General features: G+C 35.9%; 1 protein-coding gene across 3 annotated transcripts; it reads left to right on the top strand.

The window, feature by feature from the left end:
• The first annotated feature begins 546 nt into the window (after positions 1-546).
• LOC128986359 (spermine synthase-like) lies at positions 547-27,701 on the top strand. Of its 3 annotated transcripts, none has more exons than XM_054406701.1 (8): positions 547-670; positions 11,044-11,326; positions 12,613-12,724; positions 22,234-22,356; positions 24,003-24,157; positions 25,428-25,517; positions 26,131-26,322; positions 27,092-27,701. In XM_054406701.1, exons 2-8 carry the CDS (start codon positions 11,051-11,053, stop codon positions 27,245-27,247), a joined length of 1,104 nt encoding a protein of 367 aa, XP_054262676.1. In that variant the 5' UTR covers positions 547-670; positions 11,044-11,050; the 3' UTR covers positions 27,248-27,701. The 3 variants fall into 3 exon arrangements, with proteins under 3 accessions (XP_054262676.1, XP_054262674.1, XP_054262677.1); XM_054406699.1 differs by lacking the exon at positions 12,613-12,724 and adding an exon at positions 21,339-21,450 and having other exon boundaries at positions 27,092-27,699; XM_054406702.1 differs by lacking the exons at positions 547-670; positions 11,044-11,326 and adding an exon at positions 21,339-21,450 and having other exon boundaries at positions 12,632-12,724; positions 27,092-27,699.

Here is a 27,701-nt window from a genome sequence, read left to right as displayed (position 1 = left end):
CTTCTATACCTCCCCTGAGTAAATACCGCCATAACAGTTGCTATACAGCTAACAATAAGTCATTCCATTAGTTTTACTATGGTTTTACTTTGCAAAAACGTTTGTATATTCAAAAAAATTAAATTTAGATTTGTGCAATCTGTCGTTTTAACATCAACTAAGACTGTTGATTTAAAAACTGGTGACAACTTTAACATAGGGATGGAATGTCTCAATGTCTAGTTGTATCAATAATCAAAGCAATTGTTTGTTAAACCATAGATAAAACATACTCCTGTTAAACCAAGTCCAATGATCAACAAAGCTGAGCTTTCTAAAAGGATTTTCTAAGGGTTGGACAGGTGACCATCTTGCCGTATAAGTAGACTTTAGATCAATGTGATAATATTAAATAATCCTTCAGCTATCTCAGCTCTTGAATGGCCACTTATAAAAATAAATAGCATTACACTTTAATTTTGGTATGATTCAAGCAAAATTTGGTCTAAACGTTTATTTTTCTTTGTCATGTTGGTAGTTGGTATTGCCTTGCCTTATCAGCTGACATACTGAGGCTGACTGCATTGACTGCAATAAATTATTTCAGAATCAAATCTTTTATACAATTTTGGTCGTCGCCCGGTCCTTTTGTGTCTTGTCTTCCTCAGGCAGAGGCGTTTCCCTGTATTATGTGAGTACTTTAAAACATAGATCAATACCTCTTTATCGCACTACAAAATTATAATTCATACTATTTCAAAAATATTTAATTTGCAAGCTTTAGGCGTTGTTGATTCAAATTCTAACCTAGACAATTTACTGCTATTTTCTTATCAACTTTCATTTCATAATTTTTTGCCGGTTTCAATATCTAAAACAAGCTTTCAGAACCTCAATCTGACTTTGAAATATTTTAAAGTATTATTGATTTGTTGAAGAAATATTCATTTTTCGCTCTATCCCCTAAGCCTAAGGTGGCTGGACTAACTTAGGCCTATATGATTCAGCCTTTCTGTCTAGAGTTAAGATTTGGACAATTTTTCAACAACCTTAAGTTAAGTCATTCCAAGTTGTGATAGTTGTATTCTCACGTTTATCGTTTATCGGTAAAACTTTTGTAGCGGTAAAACATTTCTAGACCAGGGTATTCATTACCCGTGTGTTGGAAAATGCTGTAGGTTGTAAGAGTCATGTTTCATCAGCTCTTAGGGATGTTGTGATAACTTAAGCCTACCATCAATCTTCCGATACTTGGCATCGATACCGTATCGGGGCTGCAGTATCGACACCACATGAATATCACAACAAAAGTATTGATACAAAGTACAAGCTAAGAGGTACGGTAACTTAAAGTATCAACAAATTGATTTTTTTTCTAAATAACTTAAAATGTCATTACTTATTCTTATTCAATAACGTTTCATAATGAATGGTCATAGATCTTTGACCCTTTGGATAGTTCAAATTCAAATTCAAATTCAAATAGTTTATTGCCATTAAGTATACATGTCATACAATAGGCCAGGTCAATGGAGATAATATACAATTCAAAGTACAATGTACAGAGTCAAGTGTAAATAGATGAACATGCTATACTAATAAACTAATAATACTGGGTTTTTGTACAAAAGTATTTGAGATGTATTGATAATGATGATAATAATACTGTTTATAGTTAAGCAAACAAGTTGGGTAAGTGCCTATAACAAAATAATTACAAGGCTAAAATTGGCAGAGAGATACAGCTTAAAACTAAATAACAATAAATTTTTAAATAAAGTTCACAGAAATAACATTATTATGAAAGACTATTATATCACAGTTCATGAAACCATTATTACATACTTTAGAAACAATACTCTACTTAACAATTAAGTTAGAATTTTACAGAAAATCATCATGTTTGAAAGATAAAAATTCCTCGATAGAGTAGATAACCTTTCTGTTCAAAAAATCGGTCAATACATTTTTCAGTGACTTAATAGGCAAGTTGCGTACATTTTCAGGGAGGGCATTGAAAAGTTTAAGTTGTAAATATTTATAGCTGCGCTGTGTTGAGGCCAGTCTTAATGATGGTAACTCTAAATTATTCCTTAGTCTGGTGTAATGATTGTGAGTTAATGAGCGAGATGAGAATTGTTCAATATTTGTTTTTACAAAAATGATATTCTGCAAAATGTACACACTTGGTAAAGTGAGAATTTTGTATTCAGGAAAAAAGGTCTTACAACTAACTCTACTTTTTATGCCAGCTAGGATACGGATTGCTTTTTTCTGTTTTTTAAAAACGTTAACTGCCCCGCTACTACTGCCCCACAAAATTACCCCATAAACTAAGTGACAATGAAAGAATGCATAATAAACATTAATTAACATACTTAAACTAACATGATTTTTCAACCTCCTGAGCAGAAACAAAGAGTTACTTAACCTTGCAACAACCATTTCAGTATGACTACGCCAAGATAACTTACAGTCTAATATGATTCCTAGCAGTTTAGCATTTGATACTTCAGATACAAGATTTGTCTGTGAAAAAATAATTGAAACAGTTTTGTCATTGTTTACTGAAAATTTATTTGCCTTAAACCAACTATCGGCTGCTATTTTCATCTCCTCAGTTTTAATTTTTACCTCTCGCAAAGATTTGCTTGAGACTATTAAGGAGGTGTCATCTGCATACAGTACTGATTTTGAAGGAAGATTAGATGGAAGATCATTTATTGCAATTAAAAACAAAAAAGGGCCAAGTACAGAACCCTGGGGTACTCCTGCTGTGACTTCTTTCCACTGAGAGGTTTTATTGTTGGCTGATACCATCTGATATCTATTTCCTAAATATGATTTAAATAGATCTAAAGTTTTATCTTTTACACCATAGTAACTTAACTTATCAATCAACAGGCTATGAGAAACACAATCAAATGCTTTACTTAAATCTACTAAAGTTAACTATAAAAAGGTGTGTGATTCAAAAGCATTCAGAATGTCATCAACAACTGACTTACAAGCATCGATAGTTGATAAACCGGCTCTGAAGCCAAACTGGGAGTTGCTTAGAAAATTATGATTACTAAAAAAGGCACTTATTTGGTTATAAATACAACACTCAATAACCTTAGCAAATACCGGGACAAGCGCAATCGGTCTGTAATTTGATGGACATAAAGTGTCGCCTTTCTTGTGAATAGGCACAACTTTTGTAAGCTTAAGATTATTTGGAAAAACACCATTTTGTAAAACTAAATTGATAATGAATGTCAGAGGAGGAACAAGAGCATACTTGAGTTTTTTTACAATGTTTGTTGTTAAACCATAACAATCCTTGCTGGTGGAGTTTTTCAGATTATTGATGATTAAGTCTATATCTTGTGGAAATACATGCTCCCACATGAAGTTAAGATTTTCAGTATAACATTGCTTTGGATGATTATTAAGTAAATCAAAAGAACTAGGCCTATTTGAGTTGCAGAGTGCATTGTTGTTTGAACCATCAAAATTTGCTACATTGACAAAAAAGTCATTGAAGTTGTCAACATCTATAATAGGGTTGGATTTATTTTTATTAAAACTACCAGATTCAGACTTTATAATATTCCAGGCCTCCTTACTTTTGTTATCACAAGTATTGAGTTTATGGTCATTAAACTTCAGCTTTGCCTCTTTGATTTTGCTTTTGTACATTTTTTTGCACCTAACATAAAACTCTCTATTTCTATTTATATCACCTTCTACCATTAATCTGTTGTGAAAAATTGTCAAAAACTCCCTTATCTTTGCAAGTTCAGGTGTAAACCATTTATTTTTATTTTTCTTAGGTCTAGAGTGGATTTTACTGGATTTAATTTTTTTTACAGGACAAAACTCATTGAATTGACAAAGAACTACATTTAAAAAATAATCAAAGGCCTCGTTAACATCATTAATACAAAACAAGTCACTCCAGTCAGTGTTCAATAAACATACATTTAACCTACATAAACTATCATTAGTTACTTTACGAATTTCTATGAGATCATTATTTTGACTAGATCTAGCATTAACAAAGCCATCTAAAATATTCATATTAAGTGAAAAGTGGTCAGAAATTTTATAAGGAACCAAGTCTTGAACAAATTTGGTGAAATCAATATTTGTTATAAAGTTGTCCAGGCAGGCCTTATTATGAGTGGGCTTAAAATTTGTCAATCTTAAATTAAAAGAATTTAATAAATTAGAGAATTCCCTGGATTGAGGACTATCAACGAGTATGTCTATATTAAAGTCCCCACCAATAACAAGGAATTTATTTTTAAACCTGGAGTCAACCCAAACTAAAAATTCTTCAAGTCTCTCTAAAAAATCATAAACACAGTAGTCTGGCGTTCTGTACAGAGAAATAAAAAGATAAACGTCACTCACAAGAACTGCAGCTGCTTCGAAACCGCTAACCTCTGTCCATCGATGAATGTCGATGATCCTGAAGTCCAGGCCCTGGACTATGTATATTGCAGTTCCTCCATATTGGCCACCAGGTCGGCAGTAGGCTGCGGCGAGGTCGTATCCAGCAGGAATGTAGATTTTTGCTTCATCTTCATTTAGCCCAATGTTCATTAACCAGGAGAATGTGACAACCATATTCCTCTAATAGAATATCCAACTGCAAAGTTTTGTTTCTGATTGATTGTAGGTTTGTACATACTATAGACATGGTCCTATTTTCAGAAAAATCAGTAGGCCTACAACTATCTAAGCCTTTTGATCTAGTAGAGATGTTTGTAAGTTTTTTGCCATGGTGTTCTTTAATTGTTGTGACCTAGTAATTTCAGGTGTAGGGAAACCAGCAAAATTTACAATAATACTATCTGAATCAGAACTCTGCGGGTCGCCATTATTTGAGTCGTTTTCGCTAGGAACAAGTCCATTATAGGAAAGCTCAAGAGTTAGGCTACTATCACACTGCACTTGCTCGGGTTCAGGTTGATTCACCAACTTATCTACAATTGGTAGGCCTAATGTTTCGCTTTTGTCTAGCTGGTTTAAGTGGTAAGAGATCGAATCCTTTAGCATTTTACAAAGTTTATGCTTACCAGCGTAGTTCAGATGTAGTCCATGTTTGGTGTGATCACTTCTGCTGAAGGCAGTTTTCTTCAAAGTCACGATATTAGGAAACCTGGAGGTTTTAAGATCGGTTAACCTATCCAATGAATATGAATTAGTCTTTTTGATTTCACTATTCAGGTTAACTCCTAATTTATCATACCTGAGAGGTATTCCACTGACCAGGATGTTGGTGTTTTTAGTATTTTCCAAGAGTCTGTCAATGTTGAACTGGTGGGAAATATCTGGTTTGATAGATTTCACTGAATGATAAACTGGGTTGTTGTAAAAGTCATTAGTTCCTGCAAGAATTACTACAAAGTCCTTGTTAGTCAGATCCTTGCTCAATTTAACGTCACTGGTCACATCACAGAACCTGGCGTTAGGTTTGAAAAAAGTTGTTACATCAAACTTGTTACCAAGCTCTTCCTGAAGTAGTCTGCTGCAACCTCTTGCGTGGCTGTCTGCCAACAGGAGTACTTTTCTTTTCCTTTGCTTTGAATGGGAAGGTAGGCTAGGCTGTGAAACTGACTGACGTTGTGCTTCCTGAGTTTCGTCTAAATTAGCGAGGACACTGAACCTGTTCTCAAGTGTTAAACTCCAATCTTCAATTTGAATGTTGTTAGGCCTACTTTTCTTGAAGTTATTTTTGTGAGAGCTTTTCACTGAGTTAAGCAAGGGGAAACAGTTAGTGCATGTAAGACTGGTTTCACTGTTTAGAGAGTTGAGCGACTTTTGAAGCTCAATTTTGTCTTCCTCTAGAGCCTTGATAACCATTGTTAAGCTACTAATTTCATCTTTAGCAGATTTAAGTTCGCTTACTAAAATTTGAGTTTGAAAATCAGGGGAATTGTGTTGGTTTTTCAAAAGACTTTCCTGCACAGATAGTTGTTTGATGAGACTATTGTTAAGCAAGGTGATATCGTCAAGTTGTTTTTTTAAACTTACAGTTTCGTTTGTAACACCATCTTCAGGACTAGTAGCTTGAGGGAGGCCTGATAAGCTTAGATCAGTCTGACAGCTAGAGTTCACACGCTTGACACCACAACGCAAGTTGGTATTGGAACCTTTACTGTCACTTTTTGGGGTGATTTGTTCCCTAAGCCTATTCCTCAGCAAATATTTATTTTTTTGACAAGACTGGGCTTTGGATTTTTGTTGTTTTTCATTAACACTCATGATCAGTAGATGTAAGCAGGAGCAAGAAAAAATGCAACAAATATGTCTGTTTATCAGTACTCTTGCTTTAACTGATAGTCTGTCATCACTGGAGGGATCAAAACTGATGAGACCTAGGCTAGGCCTAGTTTAGAAACTCTATTGTAAAAATCTTTTTCTTATTGAGTTAATATGATTGATTACTTTATTACTCTTACAAGAGACCCAAAACTGCATGAAATGTATCAAATAGACTATAGTTCATTCCTTTTATTAGTAATTGTAGTAAGTCTAGACTGTTTGAATTTGAGGTTATATTTTCTTCTGTTCTAAAATAGTTAAATTTTTTATAAAATCAAAGTTAAAATTTCAATTTGAAGTAAAATACGGTTAGAGTTCAATACAATTTTGAAATATCTTACACTTTAAAACACTGTTTGAACTATTTTACTGTTAAATCACTTGTAAAATATCACTGTACTTAAAAGCTTGTGTTGTCTACCACTTAACCTCACTCTCTTTTAGTTTTAAGACTTTAAATTTTACTGAACATACCCGTAAGTTTAACCTTTATTCACGATAAGTTATACCTTTGAATATCTTGAATAACCTTTGTCACGCACAAATAAGTTCTTTTCCAGGCTAAGCTTTAACACTTTTAAATATATAAATGATGTGAAATAATAACACAGATAAAAAAAAAACTTAATGTTGTAGGCCTACGATTTAGATTGTTTTTTTTTTTTGTGCTAAGGAAGAGCGAAGTAATTACCGTACAATTGGCCTATGCGGTGAATTGCAAGGATTTGCTGTTGAAAATGATGGTGACTGATCTAAACTCCACTCCAAATAAGTTAGTAGGCTACTTCAGGCCTAAAAGAAAGCGTGTTTGAATTCATTAGCCTTATTGTTTAATAAACAACGTTTGAATATGTTATCCATTTCCCATTGGGTTTTAGGCCTACAGTAGCCTAAATAATGTCATAAGTTCACCCAATCGCAAAAATAAATAACTCTATGGAGTGATAACAACCATGCTAGAAGTTGAAGATAGTAAAGGCATCCTTATCACGTCCCAGCTTTGGAGGTTAGGATTGAAAAGATCATGGCCATGCATCTAAGTTCCCCACTACAGTAGACTACCTTTATCCGGACTCCTCGGGACCAAGGCCAGTTCGGATAACGGGTTTTCCGGTTAAACCGACGTCCCCAAAAACTCGTTAAAAAGGACCGTTTAAATGCATACTGTATACAGTACTTGACTTAAATTTAGGAGAGCATTGTATTTAGCCTAATCGCGTGATCACTGGTCTCAAATATTTCTCACGAGAACAGTCGTTACAGTTCCGCCCACTTCCTGCTGATCTAGTCCGGTTAAACCGATGTGCTGATAAAAATTGTCTGGTTAAAGAGATGCCATTTCTGCCGAGTCTAGTCCTACTGTATGTCTTTCTAAATATTTATGTATATTCAGTGTTTGTATTTGTATTAATTCTATCAAACCGACAAGTAAATTAATTGGATCGTAAGGTAAGCTTTAGATTATAACAATAAGTTACTGTATTTATTACAATTTTTCATACCATTGTTACATTTTAAGGCAACTTACATCATGAGTAGGTAACGTAATTTATCAAGTAAAAAGTAACAAAATCACTTTGTACAATTTATACAAACGTTTATTGACTAGGTGATCCTAACCTAATCTGATTTAGCCATCTAGAAATTAACAAAATAGATTTTCATCCCAGGTCCATGTTGCCATGTTAGTTACAAAGTTGCCTAATAACAAAAATACTGTAAAACAAGTGAAACAACAACAAATAAAAAACTCAGTCCAGTTTAGTAAAAAGAAGCAAAACCTCTTTTCATCCACAGGAGTTGTAGGTTTTATCAATGATTAATCATACGACCATTTCTTTCAAGGGCCATATAGGCTAATTAATTTTATCTCAAAAACATAACTTTATCAATGAATAGGGTATTAAATTTCAAAGTTTCTGATTAGATAATTTATGTCTTTACTTATCGACTCAGGAAATGAAAATAGTTGTAGGCCAAATTTATATGTTCTTCCTCTGTTATAAAATTTTACAAGTTCAATAAAGAAGTTTTTTGATACCAAATTTACAGTCACACTTGTTTAGTCTTTGACTGACCACAAAATAGTAATGTGCCAATACAGTAGACCCCCTCTTAACCGACCTCGTATTAACCGATAATCGGGTTATCCGCCTTCGATCGTGAAATAATTCAGTTTGTTTTAACCGACCTTGCTTTGAGAGCAGTTCGGTTTAACCGCCGCTTTCTAGGAATCTCGGCATTTCCGCTCCCACGCTGGGCGATGAGAACTGAACCATACGCTTATCTTTACAGGATATGACTAAGAATAGGTTACAGTATTTTGTATTGATCACAAAAAATATAGCATAGCCTATTGTCAGTTTCTCATCATCGTTCGTTATCGTAGCTCGAGCACATCTGATCTGATATGTTATCTGTGCGGCAAATTTATAACATCATAAAGTGCGTTACGATTTTGAGAACTGATTATCTTATAAATAAACATCCTGTCCCTTGTAACAAAATGGTTGCTTGTATCTTTAATTTCGACAAAAGGTTCTTTAGGCTACTGTATTACGATGGATTTGGAGAGCATCAATTAATACATTACAGTAATTTACTAAGCTTATTAAAATAGGAATTTTATTGACTGTTGCCTAGTACTATAATATATTCTACTGAAAGTAGGCCTATTAGACTCAACCATGTTTTGTGTTTATTTGTGACTTTTCCATTAATACGAAAAAGGAGATAAGAGTAGTTTATTTTATAAATAATGCAAGTATGACTTAAAAATATTGATTATATAATTCCAAATGAATAGCATTTCATTATGTTATGATTTTAGGGATTGCCCGTTTTAACCGACCTTTTGAGTTATCCGACGTAGGTCCGGTCCCATTAGGGTCGGTTAAGAGGGGGTCTACTGTAGTCTAAAGGAGGATGAATATTTTTTAGACCAAAGTGTACCAGTGGCGTACTGTCATAGTTGTGGCCCTGGGGCGGCTTAGATGAGAGGGCCTTTTTTTACATCCTTACATATATATAAGTGAAAAACAAATACCATAGTACCCTGTTTAAAATCATTTTATGTTTAAAATCATTTTAAACAGGGTAGGTACCATGGTGTTTATTAAAAAGTAACCCTAAACAGTGATTAGAACTAAAAAGAAAAATGCGCTTTTAATGTATTTTGTATCACCGATTAGCCTAAATGAGCTTAAACTTCCACTATTTCAAAAGTAGGCCTAACCTATTTTTTTTTATTTCAGAAAAATTTAATGCTAAATTAAATTTTTCATTAAGCTTTAAACATTTTGTTTTTATGAGTGAGAGATTCGTAATGAGCACGAGCACATTCCTGTATTTATGTATTGTACTTAAATAAATAAAGTTAAATGAAATTAAATGAGGACAACAAGAAGTAACACAAATCGGGGTTTTTGCTGTCACTTCTTTCACTTTTTTTTATTTAGGAGATAGGCCTACTATTTTTGTATAAAATGTATAATTATATTATCTTAATATTATACATTATATTTTGTAGTATAATAGGTCTAAACGACTTCTGCGATCGCGGCAAAAAAATGAACGATATTGTCCTCGGTGAAGACGAAATCGTGTTTGCAGGGTCGTGATCTCCGTCTCCCGCGGTCGTGTGGGTTATCTCCGAGACAGAGGATAAATCGTGCCTATGTTTAAGGTGAAATAGTGAACATCTTTCGCGGACGCAGGGATGTACTCTACATGCCCAAGTCGTTAACATCTCCCGCGAACGCGCAGACAACATTATCGTCCCCCACGATCGCGGCAAAATCGTGAACACGGAACATCTTTTGCGGTTGCGAGACCTTATTATCGTCATCCGAGGATCGCAATCCCTGGGAGTCGTGATTTTCGATCGCGCGACCTTTGCAGACGCTTGCGGCAATTGTGAGAACAGATTGTTATTTTCTAACAACAAAATTTATTTTCGAAGAGAAAATAAGTTTTTTGAGACCCAAGTGAGGCCCCTTCCTAGGCCGATGAGAGGCCCTCGGCAATCGCCGCACCGTGTCCGCCGTTGGGGGAATACGGCCCTGATTTGGGGGCCTATGTTGGTGTGGGGCCTGGGGCGGACCGCCCCCTCCGCCCCCCCGTCGGTACGCCACTGAAGTGTACATGGATGAATGACATAAAATTCCTATTAATCATTTTATTCATAGGGATTTTTATAAATTTATACATAGGTACCTGTTTTCTCATTAGTTGGGCTACTCTGTTACTAATATTTTTTCATGTTTGCCCTATTGTTATGGTCAGTTAATAAGAAAAACATGTTTGGTAGAATGTTTCGGTAAGAATAGCAAAATATTATATAGGACTATAATATTTTAGCCTGCTATGAAGTGCAACTGACAAAGAATGCACCTGAGCAAAAAAAATGTTGCAAATGTTTAAGACCATACTCCAAACTCTCTTCAGCTTTGCACACTTTTCTACGTCCAAACACTTTACTATGTTCACATCCATCAACTGGTAATGGTCTTCAATAGCGGTTGACTTGAGACCCCAGAAATCTATGGTAGAACAGGATTTATTCTCGGTGGTAGCGTCTTCCAAACGTCTCCACAATATCTTCAAATACTAGATACAAAATAGGTTAGAATAGATGAAGTAGGCCTAAGTATGGATAAAACCACCAATGGAAGCACCATAGAGACGTACAAACATTCCTCATCAATAAATATATTTTATTATCTAAATTTGTGTTTTTCTTTTCAGAGTAAAGATGGCTGTCAACACAATCCTCTTGGATTTGACAGTTGACCCTCAAAAAATCGTGGAGAAAAATGGCCTCAAGTCCGCAGTCCAGGATGTTTTATCAAAGTTCATCCCGGAGCTGAAGGAGGTTTACACCAGTGACTTTCAAGGCGGAGGAACCTTGTATACTTTCACAGCTGTGAGAGACTCTTTCATAACTGTCAGAGCTTTTACCAAGGGTGTCATATCTATCAACATTGAGTATTACCGGGAAGACGGTGATGAACCCCTTTTGTCGTTTGAGGTAAAATTACATACTTAATTCTATATTTATTTAACAACCGGTAGCCTAATTTGGGTAGGGATTTTATCTAAGTTTGGTAATGCCGTAATTCTATAGGCTTTGCTCGAAACAATGTCTAAAATGGTTCCAGGCTATAACCTAGCGTCCTAGTTCGTGAAAGTGGACAGCAAAAAAAATCTTTTAAAACCTAAAAACCATGAAGTTTACATTACCAGTACATAAGTTAATTTTTACTCGGCATTCAAACCATTGAATACAATATAACAATTGTCTTCTCTTAAACTTTACTCCTGTTGTTTTAGGCCGAAAATATTGCAATAATTAACTTTCTCCACTAACAACCCCTTGGCCAAATTAAAACAACACATTTAACATCATACTCCAGGAATAATTTTTGACGTCAATTTTCCAAAATCAATCAAAAAAGGTTGACGTTAGAGGGTAACACAACCAGGGTTTGGCCTGTTTCTGACTAAATAAATGTTAAATAATAGCTATAGGGAAATCCGCTAAAATGTGCCATAGGCTATAAAATAAAATAAATATACCCAAATTTCAACCAAATAGAAAACAAAATTTAATGTTTATTGTATCAACAATAAACATTAAATTTTGTTTTCTATTTGGTGCCAGCAGAGTACCCGTCCTTCGTACGGGGTTGGCGTATAAGTATAAAATTATTATTGCAGTTATACTTGTGCTTTGCGTTTGCAATGGGAGAGGACACGCTTTAAGAAAATTTGGTTGTTTTAATTTACGGTATACTATAGTATAGCACATCTGCCATAGCTATAATGTTCTACCACTGCACCTAAACAATAGAAAAAAGTAAATTTCTCAAAGTGTACCACAGTTTTTTGATGCTGCTTGCTTCAAATTAGCTGTTGTCATAAATTCAACAAAATTAATAGTGCTGCACCCTGTTGGTAAACTTTATAACTTCATAATGCTATTAAATATCATAGAACCAACTTGTGTAGTTGAAAAAGCTGACTAAGTTATTTAATTCCTTTTAAATATGAATACAGTACTCATAAGGTTAACATGGGAAACTTCAGAGCCACTGGGGCGTGATTGAACTTCAAACAAACAAACAAATAAACAATCAAACAAACACACCAACTTTCACATTTATAATATTAGTATGATTTTGATAATTAATAATTTGTTATAGGCTAACTGAATATATTAGTTAGTTTATGAACACTCATACAGTAATATATAATTTGAAATATAACCTAAAATTGATGCCAAAGAACCAACACCAGCTATGTTGTATGGTACAGAAGTCGCGAAGTTTGGACGTACAGCTGAGATTTGCCCTCTCAGCGACTCGCAGCAAATTGTTCCCTCCGATACGAAGGGGTGCAAGGTTCGATGTATACCTCAATTCTTCAGGTACCCTGCTTAAACATTCGTCCAGCATGGTTCATTATCACCACTTGCATGGTTATTTCGGTCATTCATTATTTGGACTGTAATGTAGTGAAATTCATTTCCCACTTTTTATCATTTCATAGGCCTAATTTAATAAAAATCTTTTAGATTTTACACCTGATTTTTTAATATTGACTTGAAATCAGAAACATTTTTGGGTCATCGAAACACCCAATTGGAAAATTACTTGGGCCTGTCGAGATTGGACAACGTGACATCTTTGTATATTCACCATCTTGCAAATGTTTACAGTTAAATTTATATATACAAAATTTGTAGGAAGATATATTTTGTTAATTGTTATTTGGTAATAGTATTAGATAATACTAATACAGACCAAACAATCATATTTTTAATGAGAATCTTAGTTCTTGGTCACATCATTAACTTTCGATGTACTATAGAAGACTTCCCGTCTCTATATGGGATTAGTCGTAGACCTAGCAATGTTTTTAAATTAAAAAGAAGATAGTTGGTTGAGTCTCTAATAAAGTGTGCTATTGCCTAAAATTGTGTTTTCTCTCTTAGTCTTTGTTGACTGTAATAGAGGATGTGATATTAAAGATACTATAGCTTGCAATAAGTCGTCCTTTCAGTTTAGTTAGGTGAAAAAGTTTGCTTATTCTACAGAAATCAGTTATTTACAACAGCAATTAGGCACTCTGTGGGTATGTCATTTTCATTTTTTAATTGGCTAAAAAATTAATATGGAATGCGATTTCCAGTTTGTTACATAGTCAAAGGTCACAGGGTGGCTAGTGACCTGGAAAACCTGGAAATGTCAGGGAAAAGTCTGGAAAAGTCATGGAAAAGTCAGGGAATTTTGTCATAAGTCAGGGAAAATTGTAAAATGTTAAACATAATTTTAATAATTGTTAGGAAAGGTTGAGAGTATGTGTGCGGTGTGGGTGAAAACTAAGAAGTATGTCTCTACAAATAAATGTTGTGTTTTTGTACAAATTAAATTTTATTATAAACTGTGTATCATCTTAACTCAGTTTAATTTTATTAAGGTAAGTTGCAAAGTTTAAATATAAGGTAGCCTGTATCTATAGATTTTATGCATGTTTTTCATGTAAACAAACATAAGATATTCTTCAGATAAAGATTAGTCCTTTTGAAGAATTAGTTAGGTAGTATTAAAATTGTAACTTTGAATTTGTTGATCAGGGAAAGTTTAAAAAATCATGGAATTGTCAGGGAAAAGTCAGGGAATTTTTCAATGTGATTTTACTAGCCACCCTGGGTCACAACTATACCTAAAATGTGTTAAACGATCAAATTTTGTCAATAATTTACATTAAACTGTTTTTTTTTATAGACTAGAGGACCCATGCTGCTCCGCAGCGTTAAACTAAAAATATAATATCCAAGAACTAATCAAATTTATGAGTTTTGATGAGTAATACAGTATCTTGATACTGATTCAAACGATCAATAGCTCAATATAAAGCCTATAAATACAGTACTGATTATTTTGAGTCTAAAACATACATGAACAATATAGAAGCCATTGATTTTTAGTCATAGAAAACCCTTACGAAAAAATGTTTATGTTAGTTTTTCTCCTTGCGTTTGCTTGAAACTCGTCCGATTTGAATAACTAATACAGTAGATTAATGAATGCAGGTATTTCACTGATGTTCCTTAAACCAAAATAACTGGTTAAACACATCCTAAATTGAAGTAAGAATTTGAAAATGAATCAAATGATTTTTTCGGTCAAATAATACAGTAGGTAAATATATGCCGATGCATTTACTTGGATGGCCGATGCTTGATGTGAAATCATTGCGTGTATGCCTTCAATTTAAGACCTGAATCATGAAAATCGGTTGGATAGAAGAGCCAAACGCACTCGGAAAAGAGAAACCAAATTTAACTCCCATAAGAAATACATCGGGAGAAAATTTTGTTGACGTATAAGCCAAGTGGGGTTAAAGATAAATATATGCCCATGGTTGATGGCAAATCTTTGTGTGCATACCTTCAATTTGAGACCTCAATCATGAAAATCGGTCGGGTAGAAGAGCCAAACGAACTCGGCAAAGAGAAACCAAATTTAAGTTCCATAAGAAATACATGGGGAGCAAATTTTGTTTACATATACACCGAGTGGGATTATAGATACATTTATGCCGATGCTTGATGGCAAATCTGTACTTGCATACCTTCAATTCGAGACCTCAATCATGAAAATCGGATATAAACAAACTAAAATAAAAATGGGGTTAAAAATGGAAGTATTCCGCAACGCAATTGGAAAAGTATCTTATGCGTACATCCCTTGTGGCACATCCGGTCCAACAACTGGATATTCTCCATCTACATCTTCATCATGAAGAGATAGCTTACCACACACTAACAAGTTGGACTGAGGTGAGTGAACGTTACATTATAAGTTTAGTGAAGGGCTTCAAAAACTCTGACAGCCAAGATGTAAATGGTATCTCCTGTTCTATACTTAAAGGTATTATACATCTGATATGTACACCGCTAACTAAGCTAGTTAACTTGTGCTTACTAAAGGGGTCCTTTCCAGATGTCCTAAAAGTTGCTAGGACCATTCTTTAAAGACCATAATCTTTAAAAAGGGAGATCCCTCAGAACCGTCTAACTACCGCCCCATATCTATCTTGCCGGTGTTCTCTAAGGTACTTGAGACTGATGAAGAGGCAGCTAATTAAATATTTTGAAGGTAACAACTTGCTTTCGGATGCCCAGCACGGATTCCGAAGTGGGCGCTCAACTACTACAGCCCTAATGAATCTGACTGACCTCATCTCAGATGCCTTTGAGTGCAATGACTCAGTCATGCTGAGGTTATGCGATCTGAGTAAGGCGTTCGATGTTGTTTCCCACAACATCCTTTTAGGGAAACTGAAAAAATATGGTATTGGTGGTACAGTGTTGTGCTCTTTGCAGAATTATTTAGAAAATCGTAGGCAATTGGTATCAGTGAACGGAGTGTCCTCAAAAGTCCAGGTTGTTCCCCATGGCGTTCCTCAAGGTTCGGTGTTAGGCCCTCTACTGTTTAGCATCATGATAAACGACCTTTGGCTAAACGGCTGCACCCTCCTCTTTGCAGACGACACCACTCTGGTGACTAGAGGGAAAGACATTAACCTGTTGAGGGATACAGCGGACGAGTTGTTTGTTGAGGCTAAGTCCTGGTTTGTTGCAAATCGCTTCAAAATAAATGAAGAAAAGACGCAATCTTTGATGTGCACCCTCAAGTCGAGGACTGATCATGAGGAAGCTGTGAAGTTGCTTGGGTTTTGGCTGGACTCTAGGCTAAACTGGTCTAACCACATTGATAAGATATGCGTAAGGTTATCCAGAGTTCTCTATCTGCTAAGGAAACTCCGAGATGAAATCACTAAGACCTATCTGGTAACCATATACCATGCCTTATTTCATAGCCATTTGATGTACGGAATAGTGCTCTGGGGACACTCCCCTGCATGCCATGAAATACTTCTGCTACAAAAAAAAGCTGTGAGGGTGATAACATCTAAAGGCCCAAGAGAACATTGCCGACCCATCTTCAAAGAATTGGGAATCCTCACAGTGGTGAGCCAGTATGTACTTAATAGTCTGGTCTTGCTAAAGGAAAACCAAAGTGATTTTGTGACCCGAGGTGATAGGCATGAGTATGGAATAAGAAGGGCCCATGACCTGGATATGCCTCGCTGCCGCTTGAGCCATACCTTAAGGAGATACCCCCGATCGGCTATCAAAATCTTCAACTCCCTTCCAAACCACCTAAGGAATCTTGACGGTACAGCGTTTAAGTCCGAGCTGAAGAACTTGCTCACAAATAGGCCCCTGTATAGTCTAGACGAGTTGTCAAATGATCCTTTGATGCCAGGTTGAGAAATAGACACGCTTACCACAGCCTAAGTTTCAAGTTTTAAGTTTTTAGTTTTATGATACTTTGTAAAACAAGTTTTGTATATAGTAATTTTGTAAATATTAGTATAACGACGCAATCTATCCGATATACTTCGGTCAAAGATTAAGACAACAAGTATTCAAGTAAGTAAGTATTCAAGTAAGTATTCAAGTAAGTATTCATCTAACGTGCATCAGTCAAGTGTTCCTGGTTGTGTGACACCGGCAAGTGCACACATCTCCGATCAGTCAGTTGACAATCATGATTGTCCCAGCTTCTCTGACCCAGACTCTCAACATTTCTGAATTCATAATATTATAGTAATGTAGTGGTAAGCCGGTCCTCATGATTGTATTTATTTGATTTTGTTTACTCGCTAAGTTTAACTTGATTTTGTTTATTTGATTAAGTTTTTATTTGTCTATAATGTTTTGTAAAAGAATAATAGATAAATAACTTGCAGTGTAGGAATTGCAAGGAACATTTCATATATTATGTTTTTGAAATAACTATGTAGTTTTAAACAATTAGCTAAAATTTAATATTTCAGAAGCTATGTTTATTTCGGAATAGTTATGTATCTTTAAACAATGAGCTGAAACTTATTTTTTTGTAATAACAGTAAATGTGAGTTGAATAAATATTGTATTATTAGTAAATTGTCTATATTTATTAGGACGCCATTTTTGTTATGTAGGCTACACGCCACATTACAAATGAATTGTAGTTTTAAAATCTTTAATTTTGCAAAAGACTAAACTTGAAGGAAATCCACTTTTAGTATTGACACTTAAATTTTATTTATAATATAATTTTGAACTTGAACATGTTCATGAATATAACACTACTCCCAGAGGATAAGGCGTGTGAAAAGGTGTGTGTGAGTGGTATATGTCCAACTGGAGGTATCCTGACGTCGTGGCGTCGGTGTCCATCCATTAGTGTGAGTGGTATGTGTCCAACTGGAGGTGTCCTGACGTCGTGGCATCGGTGTCCATCCATTGGTGTAAGTGGTATGTGTCCAACTGGAGGTATCCTGACGTCGTGGCGTCGGTGTCCATCCATTGGTGTGAGTGGTATGTGGTCAACTGGAGGTGTCCTGACGTCGTGGCGTCGGTGTCCATCCATTGGTGTAAGTGGTATGTGTCCAACTGGAGGTATCCTGACGCCGTGGCGTCGGTGTCCATCCATTGGTGTGAGTGGTATGTGTCCAACTGGAGGTGTCCTGACGTCGTGGCGTCGGTGTCCATCCATTGGTGTAAGTGGTATGTGTCCAACTGGAGGTATCCTGACGTCGTGGCGTCGGTGTCCATCCATTGGTGTGAGTGGTATGTGTCCAACTGGAGGTATCCTGACGTCGTGGCATCGGTGTCCTCCCATTGGTGTGCGTGGCATGTCTTCAATGTATCTTCAATGTGTATGTGTGTCTATGCCTTATCCTCCGGGATCTACAATTTATCTGGAAGGCATGGGAATATTAATAGTTCCAGATATAAAAACGATGTGTACTGGCCCAACGGCCAGTCCCGCGAGGAATCCAATAAACAAATATAGGATCATGATAATCAATTTAAAAATTTAGGATCAATTTAAAATATTGGATTATGATTTTTAATTACCACGGTAACGGTAGTCCAGTCATTAAAGCGAAATATATAGTAGAGGTTCAACAAAATTGTTTCAAAAGGTTTTTCAACGGATTTCATTACTTTTATACCTCCACACAACACAAAAAAAGCCTACCAAAATCTGACTTGGGGAAGTACCTCATATTAGGGTATTTAAAGTGAAATAATAATTGCTCTAAGAAAAAAAATGTTAAAAACATTATTGCTAGATATAGGGTGTAGTATATCGTTTTAGCGAATTATGGAGTATGGGTAATTTCAAGTAACTATAGAATAATACAAAGCCATGCTTAAAAAGGCTTAGGGAGTACTGGAAACAGGTCCGCGACGTAGAGGAAGTGGAGAGAAGTTGCAAAGGCAAAAGGTCTGGATTGTGGGAAATGTCAAGAGACTATAGAAATATACAACGCCATGCTTAAATAGGCTTAAGGAATTATGGAAACTGGTCCACGACGTAGAGGAAGTGGAGGGAAGTTGCAAAGGCAAACAGTCTGGAGCGTGGGAAATGTCAAGTAACTATAGAATAATACAACGCAATGCCTAAAAAGGCTAGGGGAGTGATTGAAACAGGTCCACGACGTAGAGGAAGTGGTGGGAAGTTGCAAAGGCAAACGGGCTGGAGCGTGTTAAATGTCAAGAAACTATTGAATAATACAACGCAAAGCTTAAAAAGCCAGGAGAGTCATGGAAACAAGTCCGCGAAGTAGAGGAAGTGAAGGGAAGTTGCAAAGGTAAACGGTCTGGAGCGTGGGAAATGTCAAGTAACTATAGAATAATACATGACCATGCTTAAAAAGGCTAAGGGAGTGATGGTAACAGGTCCGCGACGTAGAGGAAGTGGAGGGAAGTTGCAAAAGCAAACGGTCTGGAGCGTGGGAAATGTCGTGTAACTAATGAATATTACAAGGCCATGCCTAAAAAGGCTAAGTTAGTGACGGAAACAGGTCCGCGTCGTAGAGGAAGTGAAGGGAAGATGCAAAGGCAAACGGTCTGGAGCGTGGGAATTGTCTTGTAACTATAGAATAATACAACGCAATGCTTAAAAAGGCTTAGGGAGTGCTGGAAACAGGTCCGCGACGTAGAGGAAGTGGAGGGAAGTTGCAAAGGCAAACGGGCTGGAGCGTGGGAAATGTCAAGAAACTATTGAATAATACAACGCAATGCTTAAAAAGGCTAGGGGAGTGATGGAAACAGGTCCGCAACGTAGAGGAAGTAAAGGGAAGTTGCAAAGGCAAACGGTCTGGAGCGTGGGAAATGTCAAGTAACTTTAGAATAATACATGGCCATGCTTGAAACGGCTAAGGGAGTGATGGAAACAAGTCCGCGAAGTAGAGGAAGTGGAGGAAAGTTGCAAAGGCTAACGGTCTGGAGCGTGGGAAATGTCTTGTAACTATAGAATATTACAAGGCCATGCCTAAAAAGGCTAAGGGAGTGATAGAAACAGGTCCGCGACGTAGAGGAAGTGGAGGGAATTTCCAAAGGCAAACGTTCTGGAGCGTGGGAAATGTCTTGTGACTTACTTAATCCCGATGACTCCTCCTGGAGCATAGGGCCTCAACTGTTCCCCTCCACCTCACTCTGTTGGCTGCTTCTCTCTTAATCCCCTCCCAGGTCTTTCCTCTGGGAAATGTCTTGTAACTATTGAATATTACAAGGCCATGCCTAAAAAGGCTAAGAGAGTGACGGAACAAGTCCGGGACGTAGAGGAAGTGGAGGGAAGTTGCAAAGTTAAACGGTCTTGAGCGTGGGATATGTCAAGTAATTATAGAATAATACAATGCAATGCTTTAAAAATCTAAGGGAGTGATGGAAACAGGTCCGCGACGTAGAGGAAGGGGAGGGAAGTTGCAATGGCAAACGATCAGGAGCGTGAGAAATGTCTTGTAACTAATGAATATTACAAGGCCATGCCTAAAAAAGCTAAGGGAGTGATGGAAACAGGTCCACGTCGTACAGGAAGTGGAGGGAAGTTGCAAAGGCAAACGGTCTGGAGCGTGGGAAATGTCAAGTAACTATAGAATAAAAGAACGAAATGCTTAAAAAGGCAAGGGGAGTGATGGTAACAGGTCCGCGACGTAGAGAGTGTAGAGGGAGGTTGTAAAGGCAAACGATCTATAATTTTTTTTATTATATAATTTTGAACTTGAAAACTTGTATAATATAACATTACTCCCAGAGGGTAAGGCGTGTCCATTGTTATGTGTCCTTGAATAATTGTCGCTATCCAACTGAAGGTGTCCATTTGCCGTCGGGCGTCGGTGTCCATCTATTGGTGTGCATGGTATGTGACCTTGAATAAGCAACGCTATCCAACTGAAGGTGTCCATTTGCTGTTGGGCGTCGGAAAAGAAAAACCGATATTTTTTAATATATAGATTTTCAAAAGTGGCTCAAAGATTTTATTTAATCATTTTTCACGCTTAAAGTTTTTCTCATCACATTTAATTCAGTTTTAGAAATTATTGCAACTGTAGAAATATTATTTTAGCTTATCACTTAGCCTATACTGAACCTGGCAGTTTCATTGTAGTATTTTTACATTCAGTTTTAATACAATTTTAGTTCACCATTTTGTGTATCACCTTTCAGATTACTTCACAATTAATTATCTACAAGAGGGTAAGTTATCTTACTGTGCAAGTAATCCTGGAGCCTATACTGGCAACTTTAGACTTCTACCGAGTCATTTCCAGGCAAAAAAAAACAACAAAAAAAACGTGGAATAACTGTTTGTAAGAGGTCGTTATAAAACTAAAAAACCTGAGACACACGGTGATACTAGACCTCCACCTTGTACCCGCCACCGTGGGAAAATAATAAGTTGTATTGCCATGCATTTGACCTTTTTTTGTTTGGACTTATGGTGACATCCCTACAATTGAGCAATTTTACGTTTTTCCGTTCAAAAATGACGCCATGGGTGACCCCAGGATTACTTGATTAGTTAGTAATTTAGCTTCTTGTAGATGGTCGACAATGTTTGCATTTTGTTACTGCCCAGTTTATTTTGCATGTTCACAACCATGTGTTTTGTGTGATTGGGTTTTGGCAGACTTTGAGAAAGATGGAGGAAAGTTTTACTGAACAAACAGGCTGCATGAAATGCCACAAGTATCCAGCTTTTAAACGAGGAAGCAAGACAGACAGATATTTTCTGACTTCAGGTAATCAGCTGTTTTTTCCCCTTAAGCTAGGTATACTTTCATTTAAATAAAGTAATTCATAATTTGATCTTACGTATTTTTATTGTTAGGAAAACAATGACGAAATAGACTGTATTACCTCTGTCTGTAATCCAAATTTTCATCAACAAGGTGCTGATTGGTTTCATTGTAAAAACGTACAATATGTCCAAATATAAAAATAAATAAATCCATAACAAACGACACATATAGGACATAACACAAAATAAATATCAATAGTGCTGTGATGACTGTAGAATCAAAACTGCTGATGACAATTTTGTACTGCAGACAGAGATAAGATGGCCTATTTTGTCATAAAAAGAGTCCAAATGCTATGGATTGCTATAATAAGAATGACAAAAAAATTTAAGAAGTTAATTTTCTATATGTTTAAATATTGTCTAACTGAAAAATTGTTTTTGGACCAACAAATTCTCAACATTTTTTAGGTCATCTTTCTTTATTCTGGGGTTGTGATACAAATTTGTTCACGTAAAAGTTTGGATTTAATTTGTTGAATCTACATTATTCGGCAGTTTATCTCGTAAGCGTACAATAGTGGTTACAACAAGTTAAAATTGCATAGTATCTTTTTCTATTGTATGTGTCACCCTGTTCATTTGTGCTGCACAATAAATGTAGTATAAAAAACTAAAACACAATCATAAAAAATTCAGATGTATGAATAAAGTTGAAATGTAGCGAGCTACTAAATGTTGAATGTTAAACCATTAATTTTGATTTTTAAAATGTACTGTACAGACGAGAGAATTTTAGAGTACGACATCGATGCTGTGGTCTTTGAGGAGCAGTCTCCTTACCAGAAGGTGCAGATTGTGCATTCTAAGAGCTTAGGAAACCTCTTGGTTTTGGATGAACTACAAAGTAAGTATAAGGAGTTGTTTTTGTCTGAGAAACTTTTAAAGTTTTTTAACCAATTCATTTTAGTGTCATTGGAGTTTTTGAAAACAATAAAATATTTTGCCAAAATTATATCAAGATTAGATTTCATGCTTTTGAGTCTTAAAAATTTTATCGGTTCAATTTTAAGCAATATAATCATGCCGTTGTCATTTAAAAATGTATAATCATGTCATAGTCATGCATACATATAGCAAAATTCCCACTTTGTAAATCCTCATGTACTGTCAACTTTCACTAAATTTATTTTGGGCCTCTCCCACCAAATCTACCACAGATAGGTAAAATTATATAAAACTTGTACAGCTGAGTAGTTAGCTCTCACCTAGTAATCAAAGATCCCCAATTTGATCCTGAGAAAAATTGATATAGTTCGGCCGCTTAGAAAGCGACCTCCTCCACCATTGGTTTAGCATTAGCGCGCAGGTCGTTTTCTAAGCGGCCGAACTATAGCTTTTTAATGGTTCATAAGTTGACCCAGCTGTTCTTGTTAATGGTCCAGCTAATGCAATGGTTGGTCTTAGTCAGTAACAACGCTGCATAAGGTATTTCCTTTAATTCTACACTCACCCTTAACTTATTTTTGGGTTAAAATACACAAATAGGTGGTTTTCCCAACTTGATTGGTAATATATAATGTTTAATGTTACTACAATAAGTTAGGCCTACACATCGGACCTGAATAAAGCATTTAAAAGAAAACTTGTTAACTATCTAAAGAGCCATATGTTTTATTCAGTAGAGGATTTCATTTTATATAGTAATAGTGGTTTGTAAAATGGTTCATGTGGAGAGTTTGTTTTCTCATTACGTTTAAGTTACATTTTAATTTAGTTTTTAACATTTTTGTATCATATTTTTGACATGTCATCTACCATTGAGGAAACTCCTCTGTATATGGTGTAATTTGTGACAATTTACATGAATAAACTGAATAAGACTGGATTCAATCAAGCCGTCTTTTGGCTGATGGGCAACACCTTACACACGCTTATTGATCAGACTTGAGGGTCTACTTTGATGCAACACTGTTAAACCCAAAGCCCTAATAAAACAATTTTACCTACGACCGTTTTTTAAAGTAGCCGTTTCAGTTCAGTTCTTAGAATTGAAAAGTTACCCATAACAGCATTGTTTATTTTCATAAAAGCATAGTTTTACTCATAAAAACACGGGTAATGCACTAATGAGGTTCAAGTATTGAGAGGGAAGAAGAAAAATTGTAACTATTCGAATTTAAACTAATCAGCTGTTCAGGCCTATTTAATTGTTGAGTGGTGCAATGAGAGGTTATAAATGAAAACATAACCTCTCTTAGAAGTTTTGAGTAGTGATTCTTAGTAATTAAATCACTGTCGTAGGTAAAGTAGTGTATGCAACTCACGTAAATAGTGTTAACGACACTCGTAAAAGTTTTAAGGCACTCGCCAAGGCTCGTACCGTACCTTAAATTTGCTACTCATATCGTTAACACTATCTTTACGCAATCGTTGAGTAAACTACTATTACATTTCAAAACAAAGGTAAATAAGTTTACTGCAATTTATGTAATTTAGCTGATGTTTGTTAGAATGAGTCAGTATTCAGTGTAACAATGGATTTGTTGCCAGATTTGTCAGAGCGAGACCTGATCTACACCGAGACATTGATGCAGAGAGGCAAGGAAGATTACGCAGGGAAAGAAATAGTGATACTTGGAGGTGGAGATGGAGCACTGCTGTATGAACTGCTCAAAGAAAAGCCCAAGTTTGTCACCATGCTGGAGGTGAGTGAACAGAAGTAAAATAGTCATATTCTTCGAATTCTCAATCTTTAAGCTGTCTAAGAGAACAATAATTTAAGGCAGCGATGATGCTATTATTCTGTACGCCACCTAATCACTTAGCCACATTTTCTTAGTATCTAATTCAACACAGCTTTTCCGTGTAACATCCCTTTTTCACCAGTTCTACTTAACCGATTCTTACGAATGAGGTGTCCTTGTAAAGCTTATGACCTAGCAGAGGGACTAATGGTAACTAAAAAGGTAATTTCTTTTAGGTCTTCGGCCCCCTAGTGTTTGATTACTTCTAGAGTTGGCTTTCAACGATCCTGTGATGCTCACCAACTTTCTTTATAAAGTGCTTTGAATGTGAATTGTAACAGCTGATCCTTCAGTTTGATGTTTAACCACAGTCAGATTGCAAACAAGAGACTAAGCTGTTTATGAAAATGCATTTTAAACAGGCTACACTATAAATAACTCTTTATAGTGTAAATCTACATCGATAATTTAATTTATTGTTAACTAGCTGTAACCCGGGCTTTGCCCCGTTTAACTTCTTAATTTTCAAGATTATCTCGTTCGCATGGTTCAATCACGTCCTGGTTGAAGTTTGTTCGCTACGCTCACTCACCTTTAGGTTGGAGCTCGTTCGCTGCGCTCACTTGCCTTCAGGTTAGCTTGTTCGCTACGCTAACTCGCCTCCAGGTTGAAGTTCGTTCGCTACGCTCACTCACCTTTTGGTTGCAAATTAGCTGTTGTCATAAATGTTAAAGAAATAATAGTGCTGCACCCTGTTGGTAATCCTGGTAACTTTAATGCTATTGAACATCATAGAACTGAACCAACTTGTTTAATTGAAACAGCTGTTAAGATTCAATAATTCCATTTCTCATAAGGTTAACATGGGAAACTCCAGAGCCACTGGGGCGGAGCCCAAAAGGATTTTTGAAATAAGAATATGCCTATGTGTTAATCGGGAATGTGAGCTATTATCATGCCAAATTTCAGCCCAATCCAACCAGTATTTTTCGCGTTCACTTGTCACAAACATACATCCATACATCCATACATATCCAAACTTTCTCATTTATAATATTAGTAGGATTAGTAGTCTCATTCACCCAATAACTGTCTAAAACTAACATACTCTTTAAAAGGTAAAAGGTTATTTTGTGTTTTGCCTTGAAAACATGTTTTAAACCTATTGAAATGCACAATTTTCGCAAAGATCCCCTCGTTAAGTGTTATACTGTATCGTTGAATGTTTCAGTTAGACGAGGTAGTGATCAGAGCATGCAGGGAACATTTGAGAGGCTGCTGTGGAGATATTCTGGACCAGTTGGAGGGGCCCAACTATAAGGTAGGCCATATGAACAGCTCTATAACATAATACTGCTCATATCATATCCTTATCATTCGTATTTTGAGTGTTTTCTAAAATTAAATGCCCGATGAGGCATTGATAATAAGAGTAGCTAAACAAACTCGAGTTGATTCTTGTTTTTTAAATTATCATTCTCATTCTCATCCTCATAATAAGAAGCTCCAATATCTTGGTCGTTGGATAAGATAGTCTGATTGCACCTCAGCACCTCATTTTACAACTAAAATCATGATATTTCAGCTATTTTTATATTTTTTTGAACTTGAAATCGTTTGATAAGTAATTTTAAATGAAGGATAAGTCGGAAAAATCTTAAAATAAAACCGTTTGTGTTGAAAATTAAAAAAATCACAGATACCTGGTTAACAAAACGATTTTGGAAAAACTTTCTGTTTATTTTAACCCATAGAACGATTTCTGGAGTTTGGCTGTTTATTTCAGAACATCCTGTATATACTTAATACAATAAGGGTTTTCTCTGTAACTTCCCTTTTTCACCCGTCCTCAACCGATTTTTACGATTGTGGTGTTATTTTAAGGCATGTTTTTTTAGGCCATCAAAAATATTCAGTTTTGATTATATTTCCAGATAGTGATTGACGATTGCGTCAAATCGTTGGACCAGATGATCGCTGAAGGCAAGAAGGTAGATTACGTGTTTGGAGACCTAACTGACATTCCTGTATCAGTGACTCCACAAGGTGAAGTTTGGGACTTTATTCGTCTGATTCTCAACAAGGCTATGCAAGTTATTAAGCCATCGGGAAAATATTTGACCCATGTAAGTTTATAGTAAAGCCAGCTTTTTAAAAATTCTAAACTAATCAATGCATAAACTGTTTCCACATATTTTCGAACCCACATATGTGCTGGAATGCCCAATGCTGATAGCTATTAAAGCTTTTAGTTAAGTTGAGTGTTTGGTCAAATAATAGAAGATAAAAAATCTTACTGTAAGATAAGTAAGAGACAGAGGATACAATGGTACGGTCAATGGCGTCAAGAACAAATTCTATTTCTCGTCCCTTCTGCTCTTCTTTCTCCCCTCACCATCACATACTACAGCGCTCACACTGTAGGAATACCCTGTGTGCTACAACTGCTGTACAAATGTGCTATGGGGCCATCACCTTTGGGCTCTTCCTTGCTCGGTACAAGTACATTTTCCACCCCAACATACCACTGCTAAATGCGCACGGTTGTCCCATAAGCTTGTATCCTCTGCATCTTACTTCTCTGAGCCATAAGTGAAAAAATATAATGGAGGCTTGGAGTTGTCTCAATTTGGGAGAAGATGGCAGTAAGTTTGAATTACTAAACAATAGACTACCAGAAAACATTAAATCAGAAATTAATATAAACTAATTTAAGTAACTTTTAAAGGCTATATGCTCGATGATAGATGTTATTCTTTAGATGATTTTTATTAACGTACAAAATATTACTTTTATGTTTTTAGTGACTGAAAATTATGTGTAATACATAATTAATGTATGTAGTATGTATCCTATAGTTTATTTGATTTGTAATAATTCCTGTGGGTTTTACAGGGTAACGGTGTTTCCAGCCCGAAATCTCTAGCGATGTTTGAAGACCAGCTGCGTAACTTACAAATTCCAGTCGAATTCACCCGAGACACAGCTTTTGTTCCGTCTTTCCTCGAAGATTGGGTTTTCTACCAAGTTTGGCCCAAGTTGGTTAACTAGTAACGCTTTCTATGACACCGGTATCCCTTTAATCCATGATATGCCACCGTGCATTTATTACAGTACAGAAGTAAGCACCATACTATGACATGAGGAGATGTGTATATCACTGTAGAATAGGACATTCGAACAAATACGAAGAACATTGTTTGTTGTAAGTTTATTGTATTAATTTAAAGACATGAAATAGGTTTTTGTTGGTTTGGAATGAATGTACACGCACAAAGGAGATGTAATCCATGTGCGTTGAAGGATATTTAAATACAAATTCTAGCCTGTGATTTAACAGTGTGTGTTTCTAGTCGGAATTTGTAAATAGAAACGTTTTCATGGATTTTGTGTATTGACCAGATGATTTGTTTATTTACCTCAGGGCACCAAGTAGGTCTAGTTTATATTGTGTTATGTATCTGTAAGATTTCTAGAAGAAGTCTAAAATACCCCCGCCGCAGCA

Source organism: Macrosteles quadrilineatus, unplaced genomic scaffold, assembly GCF_028750875.1.
Source record: "Macrosteles quadrilineatus isolate MER2022 unplaced genomic scaffold, UCM_ALF_1.0 Scaffold_2__2_contigs__length_208266976, whole genome shotgun sequence".
Classification (NCBI taxonomy): Eukaryota; Metazoa; Arthropoda; class Insecta; order Hemiptera; family Cicadellidae; genus Macrosteles; species Macrosteles quadrilineatus.
The sequence above is the reverse complement of the archived record's forward strand: the minus strand, read 5'-3'. Positions and strand labels throughout refer to the sequence as shown.

Excerpts from the sequence above, each read along its gene's own strand:
- LOC128986359 (XM_054406701.1), top strand. The coding sequence starts at position 11,051 with ATGGCTGTCAACACAATCCTCTTGGATTTGACAGTTGACCCTCAAAAA. Across the intron at positions 11,327-12,612 it reads AACCCCTTTTGTCGTTTGAG|AAGTCGCGAAGTTTGGACGT; the intron begins GTAAAATTACAT and ends TGTATGGTACAG. Across the intron at positions 22,357-24,002 it reads GGTTTTGGATGAACTACAAA|ATTTGTCAGAGCGAGACCTG; the intron begins GTAAGTATAAGG and ends ATTTGTTGCCAG.